Below are 12,122 nucleotides of genomic sequence, written 5' to 3' on the forward strand. Positions count from 1 at the left end.
ATTTAGTTGCTGCTCAGAATTTTGGAGTATATCATGGACTTTTGCAAAAGAGAATCTTAATGTATCAGCATGTTTCCACAAATTTAGGGGGTCCTTGACTTATGGTGGCTACTTGCTATGTAAATACATCACTTGAAACAGTCACATTGACCCTATTCCAAAGCTATCTATGATCCTTGAAAAGATCTTTCTCCCTTATCATCTCATGCAGCATATTTCTTGTGTGGAGGAAGAGGAAGCTGAGCTTAAAGAGAGACCCTAGGAGAAGTTGAGGAAACCCCAGCTTAACTCTCTCAGGGAAGCACCAGAGAAAATGTCCTTCTCTCCCCCATTCCCCTTTACATAGAATGATACCACCCACATGCAAATCACCACCAAGGTAACCATATCAAAGTAAGGGCACAATTACTTAAATTCAGGCTTCTTTGTTTTCTGGAAAATATTTTCTGGGAGTCAGAGACATCATCCCCAAGAACATGAAATCCTTGTGGTTCTTCCTTTTTCTGGTGGCAGCTCCCAGAAGTGAGTGTCTCGGGATTCAGACATCAAGGTAATTGGGTTCATGTAACTGAGCACATGACTCACTGTGTTTCTCCTTTTCCTCAGGTGTCCTGTCCCAGGTGCAGCTGAAGGAGTCAGGACCTGGCCTGGTGAACCCCTCACAGACCCTGTCCCTCACCTGCTCTGTCTCTGGATTATCTTTATCCAGCTATGGTATGAGCTGGATCCGGCAAGCTCCAGGAAAGGGACTGGAGTATATTGGTTGGATAACCAGTGGTGGAAGCACATATTATAACCCATCTCTTAAGTCCCGAGTCACCATCACCAAGGACAACTCCAAGAATGAAGTTTATTTAAAGCTCAGCAGCCTGAGTCCTGAAGACACGGCCGTGTATTACTGTGGGATAGACACAGTGAGAGGAAGTCAGGCTGAGCCCAGACAAAAACCTCCCCTGAGGGCTCAGGAGGGGCTGGGCTGCAGGGGCACTTGGGACCACCAGGGGGAGCTCAGTGTCCATCCCCAGGGTCAGGTGCAGAGAGGGGTTGAGAGGAGTTTCCTGGCCTTGTCTGGGGTTCCCTCTTCTTGTTCCACAACATGTAACCCCATAACATGCATTCAGTGCTGGGATGAATCTAAGATTCAAACTCAGGAAAGGACTTTGTTACTAAATTCATGTTTAAATACGTACATACCTAAATTATTTACAATGCTATATGAATTGTATGAATATGCCTGAAAGTGGGAATAAAACTTGCATTTATCATCTCTGTGAAATTGTTTCCCTCAACATAACTAACATTTCTGAAAATATTCAGGAAAATTTTCCCAGCCCACCATGCTGTTGAGCCCATATCCTTAGGGGAAGGATGAGGAGGTGGGAAACCTGGCCTCTCTAGGAGCAGCTCCAAGTGCCTCACTTTGTTCCCTCCCTCTCATGTGACAACAGTGACCAGATCTCTGCTCCTATATTAAATTCCTTATAAAATATGATTCTAATACATAAAATGCCATCATTGTATCACACATACATGTGTTTTCAAAATATATAGTGCTATAAGCTAAAAATTGTAGATTCATAATGTCTCATCTTTAATCTAAATAGCATTCCTGATACCATTTATACTTAATTAATAACTTTCTTTTTATTATTCATGTCTCTATATGTCAATCATTGTCACAGATTTTATTTCCCTAAAATCATCAAACTGTTTCTATAAATATAATATAAATCTATGTTTACAGCTTACTGAGAAATAATTAATGTCACCAGAAAGAGCTTGTCTAAATTCTAGTCCTCTCTGCACAGCCACAGGCTTCTGAGGATAGAGCTGATCTGAGGATCCTCACAGTGAGGCCAGACCTAGTAGATGTGTTTTCGGTGCTCACATTCCAGTGCATCCTGGGAAGCTGAGCCTGCCCCCCACTGTCTCCTCTCTGCTCTGGCTCTGCATCTGGGAAAGTTTTCTCTTCACAGCAACTATTAAAGGAATGAGAGTTTCTGTCCCAGCTGTGCAGGACAATAAATACCTACAGGACCTAGCACACTTTCAGGACATGACCATCGCATGACGCATACCTGATTCTGTGCCTACTGGACTCTCTGAGTCTCCGATCCCTGGGAAGAGGCTGTGATATGAGCAGGATGGACAGTGGTAGGAACATCATCTGCATGAGGCAGTGCTTGGAGTGTCGTCTATTTCTTCCTCTCCCTGGGGTAGAGTGTTTTTTTATCTGATGTTTCTAATGGCAATGTTTTTTTAACAGTGTCTTCTGCTGCCAAATTCAGATATTTCTTCTCAGTTTTAGGTTGTTATTACTCATTGAAGAGAGAGGAGGTTTCTCTGGGCATACTTTCCATGGTGGACTCAGTTCCTGATCCCTTTCTACAGGATCCCACTAGTTCCAGTAGGATGATAGTTTCTTTGCTTTCCGTATTTGCATTAATTGTTTTGATTCATGGTGGAACTCTGCAGGTGGTTGTGGAAGCATTTCTACCACTGTTTCCCCAGCATCACTGAGGTTAATAGCTTTGTATTTTGTGTTTTGTTTAGGTTTTCAGGGGATTATTAGTTTTTTTGGAGGAAAAGCCTGCAAGAACACATGGTTATGGCCTCTGTGACATACAATCTAGGAATTTTATCTCAATTAAATGTAGAAATTAATTACTGGAAACTTTTTAATCTTCTGGCTAACTTATATGTGGTCTGGCAATATTTGCACAAACTAGACTTTAAATTGAGCCTTCTTTCTTCTTTGGAGCAAATCTGTCTCCATATCTTAGTATTATTCTTTATACTGTGGCTTCAATTTGGTGATGTTTTGAATACATTTTGATACTTTGTAAATTTCCAGATATCTTTTTGTTACTATGCATGTAAGGGAAAGAAAAATACTTTTCACAACTACTAGACATTCAAGATGAACTGCAGATTGCATTCTATTGTCCATTAATGGGAAACAAAACTACCACCATCAGGGTAAACTATGAATAAAATTAGGTAAATGGATATATTGAAAAACTGTTTAGTTTACAGATCAACAGATGCTTGATATGTAAGAACATAAGAATGAATTACAACAAATATGCTGAGGGATAGTATCTACAACAATAAACCTACATAAAAGGCGTTTCTTGCTAGGAAGGGCAGGACACCAGCAGGTCTCATCCTAACAAGGTGCTGCTCCTGACACTAACTGCAGAGTGAGTGTGATCCAGAAAACTGCTTCTTTCTTCTGCTGAAAGCACACTCATGGAATTGGAGTTCAATGTTGGGTGTAAGTCCCTAAGAATATGCCTTTTTTGCTCATGGGTTTGTGACCTCAAGCCAGGAGGGCAAGCATAGGAGAGCTCAATAGGTTCCCCCTACTTCACCAAATAGTTTCTAGTGTTGGGTTCTATCTTCAAGTGAGCACTTTCATTTTCTCATCCCAGCTTTTAGTTCTGATCCAAGACCCTGGTAAGATCTTTGCACAGACTTGGGAGCACTTTAAACCCAATAATTTTCACAGAAAGCATGGGAATTGTGGTGAAAGGAATTGGAATAAGATTCCTGCATCCATTGAAAAAAAGTCTACACTGAAGACCTCATAGTTTACAAGTGAGGAATGGTGAATAAGGCAGATGAGAGGATACCATTTTTTTTGTGAGAAAAGGCACCAAACCCTGAATTCATAAGTAAATATCAGAAGTCTCCAAATTTATTTTCATTAGATAGTAGATGCATTTAGGCTTCAGAGTAGGGTACTAAGGAGTAGAACAATTGGCCAACAGTTTCTTTTGTTGAATAGTGATGTGTGGCTGGTGGTTTGGCTCTTCTGGTGTTTCCTGGAATATTCAAACAAAATCCTCAAAAAAAAAAAAAAAAAAAAAAAGAAACCAGTTTTTCATACCAGGGTAACTGTCGGAGGAACCAAATCCTCCCTGAGATAAAATATCATATACTCAGCAAAGCATGGCAGGGATGCATCAGTGAATTATTCCAGCCAGTCACTAAACTAGGAAGGAGGCAAAACACAAGCACTGAGGGGTGGGCTGGCAGTATCTGGAGTTGCTGCAATATATTCACAATAAGAAAATTCCAATGAGAAATTATGAAACACACAAAGATGTATGAACATAGGACATGGATACTTGAAAAAATGCATGCAACAGAAACTGCTTGTTGTTAGGTCATATGTCATATTTAACAAATGAGTATTTTAAAGGAACTATTATAATGCTTCCACAAATCTAAAGGAATTCTTGACTAAAGAAGCAAATGAAGATATACTGGCACCAAATATTTAATATCAATAATGTATAATAATTTTTAAAAGAACCAAAAGGAAATTCTGGGGATGAAATGAATAATTGAAAGTTAAAAAAATCACCAGACATTTAAAATGACAGAATTATGTGAATTATTAGAGTTACTAAATAGAAGTTGGCTTTCCTGAAAACAAAACATAAATAAAAATGATTATCATGAACAGTTTTAATAACTGTGAGCCAAAATATTAGAAAGTTTAGATGGAAGGGAAACATTGCTAGAAAATGAAAAGGATTAAATAATATGAATGCATACATAAAAATGAATAGATTGAATCAGTAAACTTAAATAACTGTGAATAAAGGTCAAGGAGAATATAGATTCACACCTGTATTCTACCTATCATTCAAAGAGGAATGAATCACATTGCTTCCAAATTTGGGACAAATTGTTCCAAAAAATTGAAGAGAAAGGAACACTTCTCCAGTCATTATATATGGTGCCTATTTTCCTGACTTCAATGACAGAAAGATTCATCAGAAGGAAAGGAAACAATACACCAATATCACTTCAGAATATGGGAACAAAATCCTCAAAATAATACCAGATAGAAAATTAAAGTACCATACAAATAATTATGTGTCTTAAACAATTGATATTTACTCCAGGGATGGAAGGTTGTCTTATCATGTATCAATCAATTACTATAACACATGAAATCAATAGAATAATATGTAAAATCACATGATCATCTCAGTAGAGAAGAATGGCCATCCCCAGGGGCAGGTGCAGAGAGGGGCTGAGGAGGAGTTCCCTGACCTTGCCTGGGGTCCGCTCTTCTTGTTCCACAACATGTAAACCCCAGACAGTGGCCACTGCATCTTTTTAAGACAGTTGTTTATCAACCCAAGATTTAAACAAAGTAGAGTTTTTATGTCTTTTAAAACTCTTATTACATGTGTGTGTGCATGTGTGTGCATGTGTGTGTGTGTGTGTGTGTGTGTGAATTTTTCACCTGTCCTTTCTTCTGGATTTGGATGGAAGCATAAATAAAAAGATCACTTAACTGACTTCGTGAAATTTCATTCTCTGAATTTAAGTCAGTCTCCAGAGAATGGAAACAAAAAATAACTTTTCCCTACCATCATGCATGTTTTGAGTCTTTGGGTGGAAGTAGGAATAGAGGGAAAAACTTACATGGGCTCAAGGGCAGCCTCAGTCTCTTGTGGCATCCAGGATCAGGTGCCTTTGCTTATTTTAAATCACTTATAAATTCTGATGCTGTTATATGAGATGCTACAACTATGTTGCACACACACAGAGCACAAAAATTGTCAGTGTATACATTAGAAGAGGATAGAAGGCAAAAATAACAAGTTCACAATATTTGTTTATTTTTCACTTTTACAAAATGCATCTCTGATTCTATTTACATTTAACTATCTTTTTTTAATTTTAAGATTTCTTGGATATATTTCTAAGATATAAAAATCAGTTTGTTAATATTTAAACTATATCTTCAGGTATTTATTTGCATTGCATTTTATTTCATGATCAAATGAGGAAGAAATGACATTTTGTGTTGCTTTCCAATCAATAAATATGGTATGTCCATTGAGTTAATATTTTTCTCTTTGGTTTCTCTTAATTCCAGGCAGTTTTAAGAGAAGATGTTTAACCAAGAGTTTGCATTGATTCTTAGGCATTTTATATATTTGAAATTTTTGCAAATGATGATACTTTTCAATTTTTTTTCCATTGCTAATAGAAATACAAGTAAGTTTTCTGTTTGCTTGCAAGATTTATATTTAGGGTCCTTAGTTAAATATTCTCCAAGGGCAACTTTCATGATTAACCTTTGTATGTTACGCTCATTAAATGTAGACTTAGTTTAATAGATTAGTTCAAAATTTTTATAGGTGAATCTTAAAAGTTTAAATGCATAAATATTTGTTAAGAAAAACAATGATATTTTATCATATCTCTCTAGATAAATGAATTTGGATTACCTAAATTCTTTAGTATTTCTGCATCAATATCCAGAAGAAATATGGGTCAGCAAATTCATGCTCTTGTTATGGACTTGTCAGTTTTGTTTTTTGTTTTTTTTTTAATCAAAGTTATACTTGCAAAGGAGTATTACTGTAATTGTGACTCTGAGAAATGTCTCAGCTAAAATCTCACCATACGTAGTTATCATTCCTTTTCCATGTGTCCTGTTTGCATTGTCAGGAGATCCCTCTACCCTTGGGGAAAATCCTTCATAAATAAGGAAGACCAGGGACGGCAGCATAAAAATCAGGTCACAAGTTTGACACCAGGAATTGCTAAAATCCTTTTCCATACATAGAAAACATCCTTTAAAAACTTCCCACAATGCACATAGAGAGGTACAGAGAGACACCTTGGTATGACCTGCCTGTACTTTCATTGGACAAGGAGACCACCTGAGCTCAGGGCATTGGAAACCATGTACTGCAGTCCTGTGTACAAGACCTGCATTTCCTTTAATTCTCTACAAACACTTTGCACTTTTGGGGAGAACAGTGATTTATAGTCCCAACCAATCCACATATTGAGTAGGAAGTCTGAGTCCTCTGGGCAAGTTTCCTTTTCAAGTCCTTAGTGATTTTCCTTGGGGATGAGGTCATACCTTAAAAGAACCCAGATAACATCAAATTGGAGAAAAAGAAGGGGTGACAGGCAAAGAAGCTTTGCATCATGTCCCACAGATCCTTTTTTACCTGCCTTCCATGGGATCCAGAGCCTGGTGAGGGAAAAGCCCTTCTGAGGAGTCATATTAGACTTTATGGAGAAAGACATGCAACCACCCACCTGAGCCTCTGTCCTTCCCCAGGGTCCATCACCATGGGGGCTGTGATTATTTGGGTTTCTGTTCTCCTCACTGTCAAATATAACATTCCTCCTTCATGAGGAATAGCTGTGACAATTCTACCTGGGATGGCTCTCACGCTGTTTACTCTGTGTCTGCAGATGTCCTGTGTGAAGTTCAGCTGGTGGAGTCAGGAAGATATGACACTTTATTTTGTTTCATTTATATTCCCCCTTTTGGTCCAGAAGTCTTTCTCAATCATATGATGCCAAATCTGGGCTCATCCTGAGGAGTCACATCCCATGTTGCCATAGTGATTTACACCACTGGGTGTCATGTCCCATGTAGAATGGAAGGCAATGCATTTATCTACTAATTTTCCTTAGAGAGAGGCCACATCTGAGCAACAAAAGAGGTTCTCTGGGAGTGACTCAGACACAATTATATGTAGACATATCCTCTAACTTGCAGTAACAAGCTTCATAAAGTCAAGCCCCAAGATTGAGGGCAAAGCCTGCTAAACTGGTGGTGCCCAAAGCTTGCAGTAATATCAGGAATTCCCCAGTTATTGAAGTTTAATATTTCCACATTTTTCCACTGTCCCTCTAGAGGGCTTTGCAAATACTTTTTGTTACCTCCCCAAATTACTCTGTGATGTATTAGGTCTTCAAACTAACCTGTACAAACCAACCAGAATTCACTCCTTACTCAAGTTCCATGTAATTATGGGGGTTGAGTAAACTGACCATATAAGGTAAATTATATACTGTGCGACACAAAATATAGATTTTGCCCCAAATAAATGCCTGTTCCTTTCTTCCCACACAACAGCCAAAGTTTTACAGCACAGTTAATACAACACCCCTTTAGTGTGATCCACCCCAATCTCAACCAAGTCAGTTTTATTCATATTTCCAGTTGAAGTCTGATCTCCTTTTCAACCACTTTAACACTTGCTGCAATAGACAACGCCGACACTCCAGCTGTTTAACTCTGGCTCTGATTCCCAGTTGCCACACAGATACCCAAAGCTCAAGGAATTGACCATGTCACACCAAGCAGTTCAGCATCCAGGAATTTAAAAATAAGTGTCACAAATCATGAAGAGATGCAACTGTTGTAAGAGTTTACAATTGAGAAATCCTTACATAAGCCTTCCCTTAATATCCCATGCTCCCAGATTCCATTCTCAGAGTTTGCAAATTACTTTTAGTCCATATTAGTGTGACATTACAATGTGTCTGCTTTAATTTCTGGCTTACTACACTCAAACTATTGTCCTCAAGTTCAATTCACAAGGTTACCTAACTCACAACTTCTTTTCTTCTTTCCACCACTCAATAATACATTGTATGTATACACCATAATTTACCATTAAATTTATCAGTTGCTGTATACATAGGCCACCTCCATCCATTGCAAATAATGAATACTTGCACCACAAACACAAGGTGCAAATGTCCACTCATGTCCCTACTCTCATTTTCTCCAAGTATACCACCAATAACAGGTTGCAGGACTCTATGGCCACCCCACACTGCCCTCCAGATGTGCTGCCCCATTCTGCATCCCAAACAACCTGAATATGTTCATCTCTCTTTCCACATTTTCTCCAGCACTTGTATCCCTCTGTTTTTTAAGCAGATTTATTCATGGAGAATACAATCCATCCCAAGGAACCAAACAATATTTCCCAGGATAATCACATTTATGCATTTAATAATGCAATCTATATGTGGATATTTCCATTTCTCTACAATTAAGGATAATGAGGAGAAAAAAGACTGAGGAATAAAAAAGAAAGAAGAAAAAATAAAATATAATGCAAACATCATACACCACCACCAGCAAGAATCCCACAGCACTCCCTTGTATCCCCTTTTTATAATTATTTAGTTTAGTTATTTTCTTCAGATTCCTGTGAGGACTCTAGACTCTGTGCTTTCTCTATCCTGCTCAGCAGGTGATTCTTGTCAGCATGCAGTTCCCTGCTAGCATAAAGTGCCCCTGTTCTGGCCATGGGCTGATGGTGTCAGAAGCTAAGCTTAAGTTGTTTCTGTTTTGTTGTTGTTGTTTGTTGTTAACTGAGGTGCTGGGCTCTGAATTCTCTGAGGGATGGCTGCCAGTTTAGCTCCCAATGTCTTTTCTTAGGGAAGATATGCTCTTTAGGGCATTTTCTCCTATACTTTCATTTGCCTCTCTGACTCTCTCAATTTCCTGCTTGAGTCAGGGCTGACAATCTAAAATTTCTAAGGGTTTCTCTAATGAGCTACTTGGAATGGGAGAAAAAAATATAAAACAAATCCCACTTTCAGACACAGCCCCCAGCCTCCAAGTTTCACTAGTCAACCAAAGTTGGTACCCAGTTCTAAGTGCCCCCTTTCTTGGGACAAAACAATTTTCCAGTATTCTGAGCCTGTCTGCAAAATCTTCTGTATTTATTTATTTTTCCATCAGTTCCACTTCCCCTCTGCCAGGAGAGACCTTAGGGTTACTTTCCTGCTTGCTCTGGGTTTATGTGTGCTTGTAGCTCATATTCAGTAGTCCAAATTTGTTAATTAAAACTACAGTTGGATTTTCGTCATGTTACTTTCCCTCACTCATGATAGCCTACTTCTTTTTACATAGGGAAGTTTTCCAACACAGTCTGCCATGCCAGTGGGGGAGGGGAACCAGCTCTGCAGTTTAGGGTGCATTCCTTTAAATTCTGCTCTGTGATTTCAGTGGTTCCACCCTTTCCACACTTGTGCACAATATGGGTCCAGTCATGGATGTCTCCCAACAGTTGTTCCAGACTATTTACTAGTTGTTCCTGGCTATTTAGTAGTTTCTTTAGAGGACTACCTAATTCCACTCCTCCTTATGCTGCCATCTTGCTCCACCTCCATTCCTACACTACTAATATCCATTTAAAATTAGTTTTATTAAAGGATTTGTAAGTTTACAGGGGAATAGAACACATGTAACTAGTATATAATTCCTATATACTCCCCTCATACACTTTTCCCCATTTTGGACATTTTGCATTAGTTCACATTAGGACTCTCTCTTTGCGTGGTTTACTTCTATTATTTTTTCATTTTATTCTGATTATATAAATATGCACACACAGTCTGAAGTTCCCATTTTTTCTCTTTCACTGATTGTATAAAATTTTGGAGCACTACCTTACAGTATAAACAAAAGTACTTTCAAATGAATCCAATAGTTATAAAATTCATTATCTGTTTTTCTGTGTTTCTTTGTGTGTGGTGTGTGTGGTTATGACTGTGAATGAGAAGTTCTAAAATATAAACCTATCGGACTATACAGAATCTAAATTTTTAACATGCTGAAAGGTCACAGGATGCAAAAATCATTAAATAATTGTGAATGTTAATAATACAATAAATAAGAAACTTAAGGTGTGATATCAAAAATGGAAAATACATAGATTTGTTGGAAGAGGGTATCTTGAAGTAGAATATGCTATTTTGCAATTTACAGCATATCATTAAAAATTCCTAAATAGATAATGTCCTTGTAATCACTGTTGGTTGAGGATGTGCTAAGGACATAATAGTATTCATGCTTCATATAAGAGCAAATAAAATGAATGAGTAAATGTAACTTCCATCTGTGGAGTTCAGAAAGTTTTGCTTTCATATATTGCTGAAGAAAATATGTCTTTGTCAGTTTTCTGATAGCAATTTGACAGTTTGTCCCTGTTATCAATTCTATTAGGTATATGTCTAGAAATGGGTATTTCTGGTCATATTATGAATATCCTTTATGGTTTTACAAAAATAAAATCCAGGACAGCATACTGTGTTTAGTTTTTGTATCTCCTAATAATTATGGCCAGTCAAATTTTGTGTATTATGTTGTTTTTCCATGACCCTTCTATAAATGATAATTGAATCAAGGATGTTGAAAATTCTATTTATGTCATCTATATCTGTTCTTATTAGCTTCCTATTTTTTTGAACAATTAGAGAGAGTGGAAGTTTCCAACCATAATGCATATTTGTGTATTCAATTATCAGTTCAATAAATTGGTATTTGTAGAATTGACCTCTGAGTATGGAATTCAACCTATAATACTGGCAACTGATATTTTAAGAACCGAGCATTGTCCAAAATTAATATTGTAAATCAAATTTTCTTCTGGCACATGTGCCAGTTTAAATGTACTATGTTCCCCCAAATGCCATTATCTTTGATGTAATCTTGTGTGGGCAGATGTATAAGTTTTGATTAGATTGTGATTCTTTGAGTGTTTCCATGGAGACGCGCCCCACCCAACTGGAGGTGATAACTCTCATGAGATAATTTCCATGGAGGCTTGACCCCACCCTTTCAGGTTGGGCCTTGATCAGCGGAGCCATATAAATGAGCTGACAGCAGAGGGATCTCAGTGCAGCTGTGAGGGACATTTTGAAGAGGGGCTACAGCCAAGAGGGACACTCTGAAGCTGGGAGAGGAACTGCAGTTTGAAGACAGCTGTTGAAATCTACAGCGAAGAGGGACACTTTGAAGAAAGCACAGGAGCTGCATATGAGAGAAATTATGAAGATGGCCTTTGAAAGCAGACTTTTGTTCTGGAGAATCTAAGAGAGGACAAATACCCCAAGTGCAACTAAGAGTGACATTTTTGAGGAACTGCAGCCTAGAGAGGAATGTCCTGGGAGAAAGCCACTTTGAAAACAGAACTTTGGAGCAGATGCCAGCCACATGCCTTCCCAGCTAACAGAGGTTTGCCAGGCACCATTGGTCATCCTCCTGTGAAGGTACCCAAATGCTGATGTGTTACCTTGGACATTTTATGGCCTTAGGACTGTAACTGTGTAACCAAATAAACCCCCTTTTATTAAAGCCAACCCATCTTTGGTGTTTTGCATTGCAGCAGCATTACCAAAACTAGAAGAGTACATATAAACATAGCATACAAAATTTTACACTTTACCCCCAATGCATTAGAATTTAAAGTGGCTTTCTGGTAAATAGCATATATTTAGCAGATTTTTGGTGAAACATAAAAATTAACTTTCAGTTTGCC

General features: G+C 38.0%; 1 gene segment (V, D, J or C); it reads left to right on the forward strand.

Moving 5' to 3' along the window:
- Positions 1-378: 378 nt before the first annotated feature.
- Positions 379-1,269, forward strand: LOC119515573. The segment is given in 2 exon segments: positions 379-522; positions 607-1,269. Coding segments are annotated over 2 exon segments (678 nt in total).
- Positions 1,270-12,122: the final 10,853 nt, after the last annotated feature.

The sequence above is a fragment of the Choloepus didactylus genome, chromosome 19 (assembly GCF_015220235.1).
Source record: "Choloepus didactylus isolate mChoDid1 chromosome 19, mChoDid1.pri, whole genome shotgun sequence".
NCBI classification, from domain to species: domain Eukaryota; kingdom Metazoa; phylum Chordata; class Mammalia; order Pilosa; family Megalonychidae; genus Choloepus; species Choloepus didactylus.